We start from the raw sequence: 17,699 nt of genomic DNA, 5'->3' as shown, positions 1-17,699 counted from the left end.
GAAGGGAGCAAGCATGCATTATCACACAGAGGCTGTACCTGGTGTGGACTCACTGAGAATGCTGTATCGCAGGGCCAGGGGTGTCGGCGTCCTTCTCCTATCTTCAGCTCCGCTTCCCTGCAGAAGAAGAAAGGGTGCTTTGGGTTTTGGACTCTCCCCACCTTCCTAGAGAAGGTGATCTGAGCTCCTATGATGCAGGGGTGGGGAAGGCTGACCCCAGTCCTGGTAAACAGTCCGTTTCTTCAGGGACTTAGCACAAAGAGTAACGCATGGGAGGAGTGGGAGTGAAGGGAAGCTGACGAAGTGTACATGCGTTATTAATCACAGTCATAATAACGGCAAGCTCACGTCACCCCATCACCTGTGAGGCCCTATTTAATGTTCATGGCAACGTAGGAGCTGGGTACTGTATTACTCCCATTTCATCAATAAGGAAACTGAAGCATAGAGAGACTAAGTTCCTTGCCCAAGATCACCCAGTTAATAGGTGGTGGAGCTGGGTTTGAACTTAAAACAATTGTTTTTCTTTTTGGATTTCTTTCTGCTTCAAAGACCCGTTTCTGTACTGCCCTAAGGCCTTAACATCACAGCCCTGTGGAAAGCATCCAGATGCTTGCCCAAGGCTGCAGAAAAATATTCTCTCTCTTTTGTTTTTAAGAGCCAGGGTCTCACTCTGTCTCTGAAGCTAGAGTGCAGTGCAATGGCACGATCATGGCTCACTGCAGCCTCAAACTCCTGGTCTCAAGTGATCCTTCTGCCTCAGCCTCCCGAGTGCTGGGGCCTACAGGTGCATGCCACCATGCCCAGCTAATTTTTCATTTTTATTTTTTTGTACAGACAGGATCTCACTATGTTGCCCAGGTTAGTCTTGAACTCCTGGGCTCAAGCAATCCTCTTGTCCCAGCCTCCCAAAGCACTGGGGTTACAGGCATGAGCCTCTGTGCCCAGCCTGAAAATCCTCTTTTGAAAGATAAGTTGGTTCACCCTCATCTCATCCCCAAAAAGAAAAGAGATTGAGCCATGGACTTATGAATGTAACCTTGCTTCTTTCCTAGTTTAGCATGGAAGGCTAATGATTAAAACAACAACAACAGCAAAACAACACCAACGAAAACCACGGAGACGGTCTGGAGACGTATGATCCCTCCAAAGTCCCTAGCAGAGGTGGTGACTGAGATACTCTTACAGGTATCGACAAATGAACATACGTGGCCAAGACTCCTTTGCTGAGCTCAAAACCCTGGGTGTTTGCAGTGGCTGAGGACACCAGGCTTCCCTTCTGTGAGGGCCTAGCACCCTGGGAAGATAAGCAGGTAGATGAAAAAGCGGCCTGAGAGAAGCCATGCCGGGGCTGGGAGACCTTAGCAGCTCTCCTTGGTGCGAACCTTGGAGGCCTCGGGCCAGGGATACTGAGGCAGATGCTCTTAGGGCCCCTTGCCACCTTCACACCTAGGGAGCCCAGGGTCCACAGCGTGAATGTGCCCATCACCATCTGATACCAACATTTGTTCCTCCTGTCACATAACCAGCGCTGCACGCGAATTGCAGAGAGGGCCAGGGCACGGTCTCCCCCCAGGCCACAACATGAGCATGTGGAGGAGAGCTCAGCACCTTTGTGTGCCTCGGGGGACTCAAAGGTTCCACCAGAAAGAAGCCCCTTGGAAGTGCTGGACCTGGGGTCTGTTTGGGGACCGCCTATGGGGAAGCCTTCTCTGGCCAAGGCTCCTCGGCAGGTGCCAGCTCACCTTGCTGCAGGGGGGCATGGTGATGTTCAGGTGGCAGAGTATGTGCTGGGTGTCCTCGTACTTCATCGCCTTGCGCAGAAATGACAGGGACCCTCCCGGCTCTCGACTGCTGTCCCTCACCTAAACTCAATCACACAAAGGAGAATTCAGGGGCCCTTTCCTAGGCCACTGGGCTGTCTGGTTTAGAGAATTCTGCCTCCCCAACTTCCTAGACCCAGAGGAGAGGTCAGCCAGAGGGTGCCGGCACCTTTACAGGTATGGCCAGACGGTTCTCCCGAAATGACTGGAAGTGGAAGCTCCGCTGCTGGGCAGCTTTCTTCACAGGCACCAAGTTCCCGGAGAGTTCTGCAAAGAGGGACATTCCTTCCAACACCTACGGGAGAGGAAAAGCAGATACAGCTTGTCAGGGAGAGAAGGGCCCAGATGTCCCACCTTCAACCTTCGGTCCTTCCCTCTCCAAGACACACCCTGCCACAGCAAGAGGCATGGGGGTGTGTGCTGAGAAATCCACTATTTGTTTTGGGAAAGGCTTTATTTCTAAAATTGTGATCAATGAGGCACGCTTCCTGACTTCAATGGATTTTGTTATATGTAGCGATCTTCTAATATCCCTGAGATGTTGATGAGAATTGCTATCAAGTACTCCAAAACGTCACTTGAATATCATAACATAGTTTCTGAAAAACAAACAAACAAACAAACAAAAAAAAACACCACCACCACCAACAAAAAATCCTGGTTCTGGGCTGGGCATTGCGGCTCATGCCTGTAATCCCTCCAGTTTAGAAGGCCAAAGTGGGAAGATTGCTTGAGTTCAGGAGTTTGAGACCAGCCTGGGCAACACAAGGAGATCCCCATCTTTACAAAAAAAATGTTAAAAATTAGCCAGGTGTGGTGGCAAGTGCCTGTAGTCCCAGCTACGTGGGATGCTGAGGCAGGAGAATCACTGGAGGCCAGGAGTTTGAGGCTGCAGTGGGCATGATGGCACCACTGCACTCCAGCCTGGGCAACAGACTGAGATCCTGTTTCTAAAAATAAAACCAAGATTCTGTTTTTACGTCTGTCCAAAGATGCTTTGTTCATGAGAAGAGCTGGAAAGCGCTTGCTCTATTTTAATCTCACCGATAATAATGGTCCCTACTGTGTATATATAAAGCTTTCAACTGAGAAGTTATCATTAACCCATTTGACAGTTGAAAAAATTGAGGCCCAAAGAGAAAAACCGGTTTGCCTCGTTAGTGCCTAAGACAGGATTAGAACCAAGGTTCCAGTCCTGCGCTTGTTCTACGGGGCCCTCAGCCTTCCCCAGGAAAACTCAGCACAGATTCTGAGGCTTAGATCACTGCTGGCTTACTACACATCTTAAACCAAGTGGGTCTCTTAGGATCGGGAACCGGTTCAGACCTAGCCCCCATGCCTTCACTCTGCGCATTATCTGTTGAGCCCTTTCCTCTGCCTCCTCACTTGGGTGCTACTGAAACTCTAGCACAGCAGGTCACAGTGTGGACTCGGGCCAGAGATGACCTGGATAAATCCTGTCTCGACCACTCACTTAGCTGTGTGACCACGGGCACATTACTTAACCTCTCAGCCTCAGTTTCTTAATACCTAAATAAGGAATAATAAAGGTACCCACAAATATGAGAATTAAATGAGATTATACAAGAAAAACATTTTTAGTTATTTGTTTAATAGAGATGGCATCTCACTATGTTGCCCAGGCTGGTCCCAAACTCCTGGGCTCAAAGCGATCCACCTGCCTCAGCCTTCCAAAGTGTTGGGATTATAGGCATGAGCCACTGAGCCTGGCCAGCACTTTCGTTTGTTTGTTTTTTGTTTTGTTTCTTGCCCCCACCACCATACCCAGCTGGCTAGTACTGTTTTTTGTTTTTTGTTTTTTAAGACAGAGTCTTGCTCTGTCGCCCAGGCTGGAGAGCAGCGGTGCGATCTCGGCTCATTGCAACCTCTGCCTCCCGGGTTCAAGTGATTCTCCTGTCTCAGCCACCCGAGTAGCTGGGATTACAGGCCTGTGCCACCACGCCGGCTAATTTTTGTATTTTTAGTAGAGACAGGGTTTCACCATGTTGGCCAGGCTGGTCTCTAACTCCTGACCTCAGGTGATCCGCCCACCTCGGCCTCCCAAAGTGTTCAGATGACAGGCGTGAGCCACTGTGCCCGGCCTGTCCAGCACTTTTAATAGTCCCTGGTGCACAAGACCTTCTGCAAATGCCAACTCTTTTCACAGATCACTGGACCAAAAGCCTGCAGCCTCCTCTGATATGTGCATGGTGGCATCTCTCACCTTTCCTGAAGCTTATCTAAGATGCTTCTCAAGAGGGGTCTCAAAGAGAGACAGCTGTGGAGCCCCTCGTCTACAGAGGGAGGACTTCCTGCCTGCACCCGGCAGGCGTGTTCTGGAGAAATGGCGGGAGGGTTTGTCCCAGAGGTGGTGCAGGGCCCAGCCCCGTACCTCTATGTCCCTGCTCCGGGCCACCTCCACGAAGTTCTCATGCTGCTCCAGGGTCTTGTCCACTTTATCATCCGTCATGCAGTAGCAGCGCAGGCGCCCCTCTCGGGGGTCATTCATCTTGGCAAAGATGACGAATTTGGCCATGTAGGGCACTGCGGTGAGCTCTTTGTACAGCAGGGTGGCGAAGTTCACAGCCTCAGCGGTCCGAGGACAGTCTGACAGCCAAAACCTAAAAAGGAGGGCACGTTATAATGTGTTCCCAAGTGCCCAACAGGGAGCATCCTTTCCGTCCAGATGGAAGCAGCCCATGAACCACGCCATGGCTACTCTTGCCACACCTGTGGTCACAGAGGCTTCCACGTGGAGGGGACAGTGAGGGAGCCTCAGTCTCAGGCCTGAGGATGGCCCACACAGTGCTGGGCTGGGCTGGCCTTGTCTCACCTGGCGGAGACGTTGGTGGTGAAGTTGGCGCACTCGTTGGCATATACAAGTTTGGTGGTTCCTGTTATGTCTTCCCACTGAGCTTGGTCTGTTCCTCCTGTAACACCGGCAGAAACGGGGCTGGGGACAGTCTTCAGGACGTAAGCATGGCGCTTACTAAAATGCTAAGGCCCTGGTGTGCAAGGTGAGACTGGGTGAGGCTCACTTGGTCTGCAGCCCTGGGCACACCTACCCTCACCCTCTGCTCTTCCTCCTAGCGACCTGCACGCCCCTCCTCCTAGGGCTTGGAGGGTTCTTCCCCAGGGCCATGGACTTTTTTTTTTTTTTTTTTTTTTAGATGGAGTTTCATGCTTGTTGCCCAGGAGTGGAATGAACTCGGCTCATTGCAACCTCCACCTCCCAGGTTCAAGCAATTCTCCTGCCTCAGCCTCTGGAGTAGCTGGGTTTACAGGCGTGTGCCACCACGCCTGACTAATTTTTGTATTTTTAGTAGAGATGGGGTTTCTCCATGTTGGTCAGGCTTGTCTCGAACTCTTGACCTCAGGTGACCCACCTGCCTCGGCCTCCCGAAGTGCTGGGAATACAGGCGTGAGCCACTGCATGGGCATGGACTTTTATGCAGATGCATCATCCTTCCACCTCTTGGAAAAGCACCTCACTCCCGGGGAAGCCAACAAAAACTAAGGGGACTGCTGGCCTCGCTTTCTCGCGTCACCCCCCTACTGTGTTCCAGAAGCACTGCAGCTGTGGAGAACACAAGTCTGAGACAGGGGCCCCTCTCACCAATGACGCTGCAAAGCAGGCGCAGGCTGGTGGTGTCTCCCTCCCCGCTGTCCCTCGGGTTGTCGGTCCAGGAAGGAGGTAGCGGGATCCGAAGTCCGATGGGGCGGTGGAACTTCCGGCGCCGGGGCTCCACGGTGACAATGGGGCTGAATGTGGCCTGGTTGCCCAGGAGCTTAGTGACAAGCTCATCTGGGACAGGCTGGGCCTGTGAAATGACAGAGGCAGGACACTCAGGCCCAAGCAGGAGAGGGGCTAGTCAGACGGGAGGCAGCTCCATGCCCGGAGAGAGTGGCCGTCGGTGCATGGGGTCCCCTCTGCTGTTGGACCGCAGGACTGACATGGTGGAGCTCGCCTTCCTGAGCCCTTTCTCCCCCTCTCCTCTGCTTCTTACTCCCAGGGCTGGTGCATCTTTGCTTGCATCACGGCCAGCTCCCAGAGGTCATGCGGTTCCCGCATGCTGCACAGACCGGGTCATGCAGCTTGATGGATGCACCTTATCAGGGAGCTTCCGCCTCACCCCTTCCCACTCAACTCTCCTTTGAGCTTTAAAGTCAGATCTCCACTGTGGCATTTCAAAGCACTGGACAAAAGCATGGGGATGTCCTGGGGAAGAGGGTGGCCTTCCCGGGGGCCTGGAGTTCAGTCCACCCCCAAGACCTGGCGGGGAGGAGAGCTGTCACCTGCAGAGCCAGCTTCACTCTCTTGGTGACTGCATTCTCCGGGAACGTTGCCTGTACCAGGGGCACCAGCTTGCTCTTCAGGGAGCCCCCTTCAGGACCGATGGTGTCGTAGTCCTGGCAGAGCCGCGACATGATCACAAAGTACAGCGGGAAGTCGGTGGTGATGATTCGGCACACCCTCTTCTTCTCCAGCTCCTCCAGGCTCCCCAGCTCTGGAATCACACACACAGGCCACCACCCCGGTCACATCAGGCACAGGTTCAGGCCTTCCAGGGGCCCCAGAGCCTCCTTGTCCCCAAGACCCAGTGCACACACCCTCTCCAGGTGCCGGGCGGCATAGTGGCCAGAAGAAGTGCCCAGGCCCAGAGGCCCAGCAGAGCAGATGCGGCTGCAGGCAGCAGCTGAGCATCCCCTCACACATCCTGGGGACCCAGGGCTTGTCCACACCAGGCCATTTCCAGCCTCTTGGGGCTTCCCAAACTCCAGGTGGCTCTGAAAGACCACCTTTAAGGTGCAACTCAAACCCCTCTTCCGCAAGGTGGGGACCCAGCCCTGGGATCCCCCCTACTACCTTCGTCCATCCCGTTGAGGATCTGATCCAGGTAGCTCTCTCCATAGCGGCTCCTGTGCTCCTTCCACACGGAGCCGTTTTCACTCCTCAGAACCACGAGCTCCCGGTCTCCACGGCCATGGGAGGCAAAGTGCGGGATCTCCACGATTACAGGGCTGAGGCAAGGACACCGTGGTGGTGGGGAGGTGCTCACACAGGGCAGGCAGGGCACAGGGAGGGATGGGGCTGCCGGCTCCCACCCAGATGGAGAAGGCGCTTCCACAGCCACGTGGAGGCCCTACCTGCAGGCAGGTCTCTAAGTGGACCAGACCCGTGGGGGGGTCCCCCGGGCTTCCCACAGCCCTGCTTGCTCCCCACCAGGCTTGCAGTAACAGTGAGGGCAGGGCCAGTCTCATTTCACGGGGGCTCTGCTCCCATGACCTAAGGATCCTGTCCTTGCACCTGATTCTAAAAATCCATCTGACATCCCTAGACGGGTAACCTCATCTATCAACTGGTCATAATGACATTTCCTTCGGAGGGACGCTTTGAGGACAAAGAAAGGTCAATGAGAAAACTTGCTGCTTTGCAAATTGTGGTGACCGCTCTGAGCGGGGCCAGGAGGGTGGACAGAGGTAGAAGGCAGGGCCTCCTGGTCAGCCCTGTCCCCACATCACACCCATGGTGCCTGAAGGGTAGCAAAGCTCCAGGAGGAGCCCAGGCTGCTTCAGGGAGGTGGGCCATAGGCCTCTGGAGCTGCGTACTTCGCTCGTCCGCAGGGGAAACAGCCAGGGAGGCTGTGTTCCTGGGGACTCTCAGTGCATAAATGGTCAGACCCTCAGAGCCTCAGATTGGCCTTGTCTCTAGTGTCACGCAATATTTAACAGTTGTTTTTTTGGTTTTGTTTTTTATTTTTTACAATGACGGGGTCTTGCTATGTTTTCCAGGCTGGTCTCGAACTCCTGGCCTCAAGCGATGCTCTCACCTCAGCCTCCCAAAGCATTGGAATTACAGGCGTGAGCTATCATGCCCGATCTGAGATCTGAGAGTTGTAAGCCCTCTCAGGGCTATGGACGCCTTCGTGTGTTAGGAAAAGTCAGGGAAAGGGGAGGGGCACCCAGTTCTGTTTCCCTGTCGGGACACTAGAGATGGCGTGGCCTCCGTGGCACAGGGACAGGTGAGGACATGGGCTGCCTGTGCATGCTCACCTCAGGAACTGTGCCCCTGTGGGCCCCAGCGCGATGATCCTGCTGGCCAGGCCCTCCTCCTCGGCCAGTGGGGGTGGCGTGCTGAGCTTCTGGGGCTTGACCAGGCGGCAGGTGATGCGGGTGGGCGCTGCGCACGTCCGTGGTGGGATCACCACTCGCAGGCCGTTGTGGCGACTTCCTCTCATGGAACCACCCCGGGCGTCGACCATGAAGCTCACCAGAAACCTAGGAGTGGGGCAGATGCACGCTGGGCTTCTGCATCCCCTCTGGGAGATGGAGACAGAAGTCCCCGAGCCCTGTGCCCGCCACTCACCCTGTGTGCACCGGGCTGGCCACCGGGCTGATGTTGTCTGAGGTCTCGGTGGCCGGACTGCTGGGGATGAGGGAGTCCTCATCATACTCTTTAGATGCCTGAGGACAAAGAAAAGGTCCTCCTGTTCCACTTCCTCCCTGGCCGGCTGGATGCCGTACCAGGGCATGGAGGCTTGGAAGAGCCTTGCTGCTAGAAACCAGGTGCCACGTGGAGAAAGTGCTCCCACAGGACCCCACCATCCTATCAGACAAGGCTGTCCTGGAGTCTAAAAGGAGACAGGAGCTTCCTCCCACCTCCATGCCTCTCCTGGGCTCAAGACCCTGGGACACAGCCTTGGAATGGATGGAGCCAGTCCTCACCATTCAGTCTGACTCCTGGCCCCCAGGCCCACTGCACTTGCTGCAGACCTGCCCCTTCTTTCCAGCTCTGCCCACAGGGAGCCCTGCCTTTGGCAGGCCAACTTCCTCTAGGACGGGCACTGCATCCCAGCACCATGACCGCCTCACCACTTAGCTGTGGGTGGGCTACCTGCCCTGTGGACATCTGGAGTCCATGAGGTGAACACAACAGACTCCCGCCCTTGTGGGGCTTCCTGCTTCCTCACCTGTATAGCGGGGACTTGCCTTAGGGTAACATTGCAACTACAGGGATGCCAGCCTACCCTGGCACAGCCAGCAGGACCTGAGCCCGGCCTTGGTGCTCTCTAGATCTTCACGTCTGCTTTTCCCCCAGTCCAGAACATCCTTGTCCCTCACCGTTGTTGATCTAATCCTCTCCACTCCCCACATCTCACCTCCTCCACAGATACTCCCAGCCACCCTGGGGCTGGTTAGGGCCTCCCTGCTCTGCACTCTGCCAGCACTCACACCACACAGTGGAGCACTCCCCTGCTCTCCCTCCCGGTTCTGTGCTAACTGAGTTCACGCGTCCGAGTCCACTCTTTCCGGTTGGGCCCTGGCTCCCAGGAGGCAGGTGTCCAGCCCTCCTGCCTGAGCCTGTCCAGGGCGCACAGCAGGAATCCAGTAAACATCTGCTGGCTGGAATTCCTACCCTAGGCCAAGAGTTGAAGACAGTGGGCTGGTCAAGGACCCGCGGGTTTCTCACTGCTGCTGTCCTGGGCTGCATCCAAGGACTGAGCCACCACAGGATACGGCCCCATCTGACCATCTCTCCCAGACGCGGCCCACCCAATGCTGCCGATGTTGCACCATTATGAGGCGTCCAAGCGTGAAATGCCAGTTGGACAGTGAGTGGCATGTGAGCTATCAGTGTCTATTGTGCTACGTACAGGCCACCCCTCAACAATCACTGTCCCGGGGTACTCATGCTCTCCACGTGGGGAAACCACAGAGAAGCAGCTTCTTACCTGCTCCTGCTCTTCTGTCCTGATCACCACCGTCTCAGGTGTGACACAGGGAATCCTGGGAATGGCTGGAGATTCCACCCTGCATGCCAAGAACACCAGAACATCACAGGGCTGATCCACATGTGCACACAGCTTCCTCTTCCTCTTGCCTCCAAGTCTCTCCCTCCCACTTTCCACTACGGCGCCTGACTGCCCTTCACAACCTGGTGGAAGGACTGCCTCCTCCTCCATGAAGTCCTCCCCAATGACTCCAACCTGCACTCGCCACCCCTTTCTCCTCCTTTAGAACCTGTTGACAGAATCCTCGCTCTGGCTAACAATATATCTTTGTGTGTTGCTATATGACCACTTGGTGTGCATTTCAATCCCACCAAATGAATCGTAAGTTGCTTATGGTCAGGGTTACAGCTCTGTATTTCTTTCTAACAGATGTCTAGCAAATTCAAGTGGAGCAAATGGCCCCGTGGTTTCACTCCCCGCTTGTCCAGGGACATTTCCGTCTTTTCAGAAAACACCTAGAGCTTAGTGTTTCTACAAAGTCGTTGATATTAGATTGCTTTGCAAAATGTCCCTGTGTACACTGTGCCCACAGTGAGATAACTCACAGCAGTCATGGGGGAAAGGAGAAATGTGGTCCAGGCAGACCCGAATCTCCCCTGGCTTGTACCTAACATACCTCAGGGGCAGAGGGATGCAGTCAGAGTTCGAGCTTAGCCTGGCAATAGTTTCTAATGTGAATCTTCCTCAACTTTTTTTTTTTTTTTTTTGAGATAGAGTTTCACTCTTATTGCCCAGGCTGGAGTACAGTGGCACAATCTTGGCTCACTGCAACCTCCACCTCCCGGGTTCAAGCAGTTCTCCTGCCTCAGCCTCCCAAGTAGCTGGGACTATAGATGCACACCGCCACATTCAGCTATTTTTCTGTATTTTTAGTAGAGATGGGGTTTCACCATGTTGGTCAGGTTGGTCATGAACTCCTGACCTCAGGTGATCCTCCTGCCTCTGTCTCCCAAAGTGCTGGGATTGCAGGTGTGAGCTACCGCGCCCGGCCATGTTCCTCAACTTTTGGATGAGAAGTTGAGTGTGCATAAGATGGAGAGGGGGTGTGGATATAAGGCTGTGAATGAGGGGAGCCTGGGAGAGGAGGGGACACTGGAAGAGGAGTAGAGAGGCATCCAGGCAGCATGGTGTGAGGAAGGCCTCCTCCTGCCCTGGTGGCTCAGGTGCACAGCTAGTGCATCCTAAGGTGCAAACCGTCTCTCTCTGCGGGCAGCATGCCCAGCACCTGGCCTGCTGTGCTCTTCCTCCCTCTGGAATCTCTGCTCTGAGCCACAGGGCTACACCTCAGCATCCTCCTAGGGACCCTCCCAGGAGCGCTGCTCACACTTGGTCTAGCTTTGGCACAAAATCCAGGAGCTCCTTCTCTTCATCGACATCCCTGGAATCCGGCCTCTCAGGCTTGGAGCCGATGAGTTCTTCCCCTGAAACAGCAAGAGCTCAAGTGAGCGACAGGGTAGAGGGAGAAGAGTCCCTCTTACTTTTTAAAAAGCTCTGTTCCCACTCCGCCTCTCAGGGCTTGCTCCTGAGGAGTGGGGAAGGCCTTGATGCTGCAAGGAGACCGGGAGCAATGTCTTTGCCCAGTCCTGGTCCTCCAGCTCTGGGACAGAGAGCAGGGCAGCCAGCTCCTGACATCTTAGATGCCTGAGGCTTTGCAGGAAGCCAAAGACACAGCCAGAAAGAACTTTCTTCACTTAGTTCCAATTCAAAACAGCCCTTTTAGGGTGCAATGACACCAAAGAAGGAACTGCTACTGCTCTTTTCCACTCCACACCAACAGAAGAACAAACTACAGTGGAACTGGACCCACTCATTTCAAAGGGCTGGAGAATTTTCTGTAACCATGGCAGCCAAAACCTCATTACTTCCAAAACCCATCACAAAGAGGTTCAAACTACGGGTCAATCAGCTGCCTGTACCTCTGACTGCCCCTTTGTTTCTCTCTCCTAGTTTGAACTGGAGCTGGAGCCCCGGCCCTGAACCTTGAGGGGTCATTCAATGCCACCCAGCAGTGAGCACCATGGCTTGTGATCTGGAGCTAACAGGATGGAAGAACAACAGCTCATGCAGTTATGATCACAAACATGGTGGCATGGGCACAGACACAGAGAAGGACAGGCAGGAGCTGCCTGCCGGGCATGGGTCTCATGGGTGTGAATTCCTTGGTTTAGTTGAGCTCCTGGCTCCAGGTTATTCGCTGTCAGAGGAAGATGGAAAGCAGGAATGGATTAGTGAGCATCTGGGTTGCTTAGGGTGAAATGCACTCTGGTGAGAAAAGACCACAGGAAACAGAAAGCGTTTCATACCCATTATAGTTATATGAGCAGTTCCTGGAAAGCAAAGGAGAGCAGAGTTGAAAGAAGGACCACATTGAAGGCAGTTAAAGCGAGAAACATATATTATCCAAAGGAGCACCAGACAGCTCTGCTTCTCTAGTTGACAAAGTTATACAACCATGGAATAACCCAGATGGAAAGGACTACCGAGCTGATCCAGCCCACCCCACTATTCAACATCCCCAGAGTTGAGGATCTTACTGCTCAATATCCCCATCTAATTAGGGATGAAATAAGGTTTGTTGGGGGTAGGAAAATACTGGAAGCATTCTGTAGTTCATACAAGCTGAGACTATAGTAATTTCTTTCTTTTTCTTTTAGAGACAGGGTCTGGCTCTGTCACCCAGGCTGGAGTGCGGTGGGGTGATTACAGCTCACTGCAGCCTCAAGCTCCTGGACTCAAGCAATCCTCCCACCTCAGCCTCCAGAGAAGCTGGGACTATAAATGTGCACCACCACACCCCACTAATTTTTAGTTCCAATTTTTTTTGTAGAGACGGGGGTCTCCCTTTATTGCCCAAGGCTGGTCTTGAACTCCTAGCCTCAAGCAATCCTCCAACCTTGGCTGCCCAAAATTCTGGGATTGCAGGCATGAACCCAGGCACCCAGCCAGACTATAGTAATTTCATAATCACAGAAATAACCCAAAACCTACTGACCCGCTATGTGGTTGAAGTGCAGCTTAAAAGGCATTCTCACAGATTTTGAATAATCCACTTAGTATTCATTCAAAGCATAAAGAAAGAACCAGACAGAATTTTATTACAGTTCCTCATGGGCTGAGAGTTGGTCTGAGTAGAACCATGCTCCAATTTGATAACACATCCATAATCTATGCAAACACACATGTGTTTTTGAAACTTCACGGAATTTTAAATTTAGTCAATGTTCCTTCACCTAAGATTGTATTAATAGAGTAGTATTTTTGATAATAGACAACAGCTATAAAAAGCAGGTCTCCCCACTTTCAGTGTCCATCTACAGCTCTTGGGCGTGTTGTAAGGGGGCAAAGCCGGCAGGTGGCAGGAAGCCCCCTTGGAGGGTGCCCAGAGCCCCTCTGTCCCCACCAGCCTGAGCTCATTACCCCAACTTTACCTTCATCTTCCGAGACATCCAGGATCTCATCAACTGTCTCAGGGAAACTCATCCGATGCTTATCACTGACTAACTAAAATGAGAAAAAGCAGATAATTCAACCCAAACTAGAGCCGCACACATTTTTTACCAGCCCAGCGGTTCCCTGGTCACGCCTGTGGGGTGTGCCCCAAACGCAGAAAAACGGACGGAGGAGGTGCTCAGCCTAGAAGCTGCCGGGCAGGAACCACTGAGATGGGACCCGGGAAAACTGGCTTCCCATCTCCCCAAACCCCATCCACTCCACTGCTGCTCGGAATGCTGGTCCTGCCCCGAGTCCTCAGGCCGCTAGGTGGCAGCACAGCCCCGCTGGAAGGAGGACAAGTTCCCACCCGTTGGGCGCTGCGCCTCCGACCGGCGTCCTGGAGCCCCAGAACGCACCCCACTTCCAGAGTAACCCCGGGCACGCCTCTGCGCCAGGCTGAGTGTGTCCGGGGTGGGTGCGGGGGAGAGGCAGACATACCACGAAACTGGTTTCATCCGTGACGACCTTGAGCACGTCGGTGACAGAAATGTAGCCCAAGCGCTTGGCTATGGCCAGAGGTGTGGTTCCATCCTGGGAAAAGAGCAGCCCGGGTGCAGTCAGAGGATGGAGTCTAGCAGGCGGGGCTGGCCCCTTAGACACAGATCGAGTTCACCTTCTAGTTGTTCAGGAGAACCTGAGTGGACAGATGTCACCGTGGGGCCCAGAACGAGATCCCTGCACGTGTGTGTGCCTAGATGTGTGTTAGCAGCAGCACCCAGAGATGGGTGTGGGAGGAGGGAGGGCAGGGGTGCTTTTGATCTGCAGCGTCAAGTGTGGGGCCTTGCAACCCAGCAGGGGAAATCTCCCAAGGAGAAGTCAGGCTCTGCCAAGTGGGTGCCCACCGGGAAGGAGGTCAGGAAGTTAGCAGATGCAGTTTTAGGAAGATGAGGACAGAGGGAGGCTGCTTGCTGCTCCCAAAGTCTGTTCTTGGGTGTCAGTGATGGGGTATTAAAGTAGTTGAATTAATCCATATACTTCAATGAACTCTAATCAGAATACTCAGAAATCACAAATCACCAGAAACACAGCAAGGGCATACTTTCTACTTTGATTCGAAGAGAAAGAGCTACGTGATCATAAATGGATACTGAGGCTTGATTTTTCTTTTGACTTCTCTACTTCTAGGATGTGCCTTGGGCTCCGTTCAGATTCCAGCCCAGCTGCAGCTGCAATTTCTGCAACCCCATCTACAATCAAGGATCCACTTTTGTGTGTGTGTGTGAGACAGAGTCTCACTCTGTCGCCCAGGCTGGAGTGCAGTGGCGCAATCTAGGCTCAGTGTAACTTCTGCCTCCTGGACTCAAGTGGTTCTTGTGCCTCAGCTTCCCGAGTAGCTGGGACTACAGGTGCCTGTCACCTCACTTGGCTAATTTTTTTTTTTATATTTTTAGTAGAGACACTCGCCCTGGAGTGTTGGCCAGGCTGGTCTCTAACTCCTGACCTCAAGTGATCCACCTGCCTTGGCCTCCCAAAGTGCTGGGATTACAGGTGTGAGCCACCGCACCCAGCCAAGGGGGTCCACATTATTTCAGAGATAGAAGCAAACACGGAGATAATTTCATAGAACCTCCGCATGGTCAGATGAGAAAGCTCATAGTGAACAATGATTGCTGATGTCACTAAAGATAACCTCGAGCCCTGAAAGATCAGGAACCACCCAGGACATTGAACTATGTTCACTTGCACCATATTGAAAACAGTTTCACATATTTTAGAATGGGTTTCAACAAATATTTATATATATGGTATATATGTATTAGTCAAAGTTCTTCAGAGAAACAGAACCAATAGGATATATATATATGTATATGTCTGTGTGTGTGTGTGTGTGTGTGTATATATATATATATAAAAAAAAAGACACAAGGTCTTGCTCTGTCTTCCAGGCTGGCTTTCAAGTGGGCAACTGGAAAATGGACACTGAACTGCAGTGGCGCAATCACAACTCCCTGCAGCCTTGACTTCCTGGACTCAGGCTATCCTCCCACTTCAGCCTCCCAGTTAGCTGGGACTACAGCTAATATGTGTCACCACATCCACATAATTAAAAAAATTATTTTGTAGATTCAGGCACTCACTGTGTTGCCCAGACTGGTCCTGAACTCCTGCCCTCAAGCAATTCTCCCTCCTTAGCCTCCCAAAGTGCTATGATTACAGGCGTGAGCCACTGCACTCGCACTCAAGAAGGATATTTTAATAAACATAAAAGAGGAGGGAAAATGGTGCTTAAAAGGAAAACGATCAATTCACCAGAAAGAGGAACTGATCACAGTGCCCCATCCCCAGGGTATCCAAGGTAGCTATGGCTTTAGGGTCTTGCGGCCCCGTCCAGGCCCCAGACATGTGCATTAACCTCTATGGTTAGGGGAGGTCACCCAGGGCTTTTGCCACGGGGAGCAGTTTTCTAAACTCAGGAGAGAGAGTGTACTCACCGAGCTGACCTCGTTTGGGGAAGCACCGTTTTTCAGAAGCAGAGTCACGACGTCTGTGTGTCCCTGCTGGGCTGCCTGGTGCAGGGGGCTGTATCCTAGCTGCAAAGCAAGCAGACATTTTGGCAGGGTTAGCCAACCATTAGACGGAGACCTGCCTACACATGATAGTGCCTGTCCATCTTCGAAGTGAGACATTAATAAAATGCATTTTCCCCCTTTCTTCCTTCAGTGTCCACGGTCAACTGTGGCGGAACCCCTAGTGGCCCAGAGCAGCAGCTCTGGCTGCACCCTGATGTGGCATGGAGAAGGGTCAGTGCAGGAGTCGGGGCTAGGGCATCCCTGTACCTTGGTCTTGGCGTTTACATCTGCCTGGTGCTGCAGCAGAAACTTCACCAGCTTGATGTTTCCGTAGTGACTGGCCACATGGAGGGGAGTGTAGCCCATCTGAAAAGCAGATGAGAAGGAGTGACCAGAGCTCTCCTGAGCTGGGCATCACATGAAATCCTTCCCAAAGCAGCCAATTCAAAGAAAAAATAGACAGGGAATCCCTTGAAGACTGACACTGACAAGCCAAATGGCTGCTGCTGGGCAGAGACCACCAGGCTGAGATGCTTGTGGGAGACCCAAGGGGAGATGTCAACCTGGCAACTGGAAAATGGACACTGAACCGCAAGAAGAGGGCTATGCTGGGGTCGTCAGTGCATGGGAGATCTGAGAGCTTTGGAGGTGAGTGAGGTCCCCCAGGATAAAGTGGAGGGTGAAAAGTGGGGCTGAGGGAGTGAGGCCGAGGCAGGAGAGAGGGAGAGGGAAACCTGGAGAGAGCAGCGTCACAGAATCCCAGGGGGCTATTTCAAGAGGAAGAAATAGCCTTCAGGCCTGGGAATGGCGCTGAGATGAGGGCAGATGGGGATGTGAGGTCATGTTCACTCCAATGACAACAGGCTTATTTCCATTAGAAAGCTGAAATCCCATTGAAAAACCCCCAAAAGGCTGTCCAAGTGACTTAGTTGTGGCGTGATGCAATTTACGGGAACTGATCATTGCTTATTGAAATGCGTGGGCTTGGGACATTTGCTCATGTGAGTCTGGGCTGTTCAAGGAGTCTGTGCTGCTGAATTTTGTGGTAATGCTTCCTGTGGGCAGGCAGGCCAAGGCCCTCTGAGCTCCTTGGTCCCAAGTGTCCCGGGAAGCTGGTGCCAGATTCCAGAGACCACCCAAGTGCAGGTCCTTCCCATAATGGGGTGACTTTGGGATCCTCAAGGCCATTCTAACCCACAGGACAGGGTCTTTTGGTGCAGGACCCCAAAAGACTAAACAGGGCCTGCAAGTGAAGCCTCAAAGATCCAGAACATTCTTAGATTTTAAGCAGGTTCCTGTGGAAGCTGCAGGCAGTTGGAGACAAAACACAGTTTCCAGACTTTTCTCAGGGTGACTTCAGCATAACATTGTTGCTGGCATTTCTGTGCTACTCTGGAGGGGGCAGGAGTTCCTGGTACTGTCACTGTCCCTTCCTTTTAATATGGTTCCCTTGTGGGGAAAAGAAACAAAATGTGGCTTCTTCCATGAAGCCCGCCTCCTCGCACCGACTGGAAACACCATCTCTGCCCTCCGTGCGCCCAGCTCCTCTCTTAAGAGTAAATATCAGATTAGGCTCTTCCTTCCTGTCCCTAGCGATCACCTCCACACCAAACTGCAGACGCCTTGATGCCAGATTCCATTCACACAGCTCCTTGCACACATCAGAGGTTCAGAGAAAGTTGAACTGAATTTAACCAAGTGCTGGAAGAAAAGGAGCTAAGCTTTTGTGTGAATCTGGGGAAACCTGACATTTTGACATGCTGACTACTCATACTAGACAGGTCTTAGAGTCATGATTAAACATTCGTCCCACTTTCTCACTGCAGAGGCTCAAAGGTCTAGCAAACTTTAAAAATCCCCCATGGGAAAGTAAGATAATTAGGAGTAGCATCTTCAAACTCCACTGCCCGCTCTAGGGAGTGGCAGGGAAGAATGTTCCACTGGGTCTTCGGGGTTTCAAAGCCCCGTGGAAGATTCAGTTCTGAAGTGTGAGCAAGCAGTCCACACAGACTGAAGTTCCAGCTGCCTGCCTTACCCGGGTGGTGGCATCCACCATGACGCCGTGTTTGATCAGCACGTCT

General features: G+C 52.8%; 1 protein-coding gene across 1 annotated transcript in view; it reads right to left on the bottom strand.

The window, feature by feature from the left end:
* Positions 1-10,909: 10,909 nt before the first annotated feature.
* Positions 10,910-17,699, bottom strand: part of LOC105554931 (ankyrin-1-like) — a 13,742-nt gene continuing 6,952 nt past the window's right edge. Inside the window, exons 4-10 of the mRNA XM_012001582.1 lie at positions 17,654-17,697; positions 15,886-15,984; positions 15,541-15,639; positions 13,547-13,639; positions 13,045-13,117; positions 11,920-11,943; positions 10,910-11,037 (exon numbers count right to left, since the gene is read on the bottom strand). Coding sequence (XP_011856972.1) covers positions 10,937-11,037; positions 11,920-11,943; positions 13,045-13,117; positions 13,547-13,639; positions 15,541-15,639; positions 15,886-15,984; positions 17,654-17,697 — 533 coding nt within the window. The 3' untranslated portion in view covers positions 10,910-10,936. The remainder of the gene's footprint in view (positions 11,038-11,919; positions 11,944-13,044; positions 13,118-13,546; positions 13,640-15,540; positions 15,640-15,885; positions 15,985-17,653; positions 17,698-17,699) is intronic.

This window comes from Mandrillus leucophaeus, unplaced genomic scaffold (assembly GCF_000951045.1).
Source record: "Mandrillus leucophaeus isolate KB7577 unplaced genomic scaffold, Mleu.le_1.0 Scaffold664, whole genome shotgun sequence".
In the NCBI taxonomy this organism is placed as follows: Eukaryota; Metazoa; Chordata; class Mammalia; order Primates; family Cercopithecidae; genus Mandrillus; species Mandrillus leucophaeus.
The sequence above is the reverse complement of the archived record's forward strand: the minus strand, read 5'-3'. Positions and strand labels throughout refer to the sequence as shown.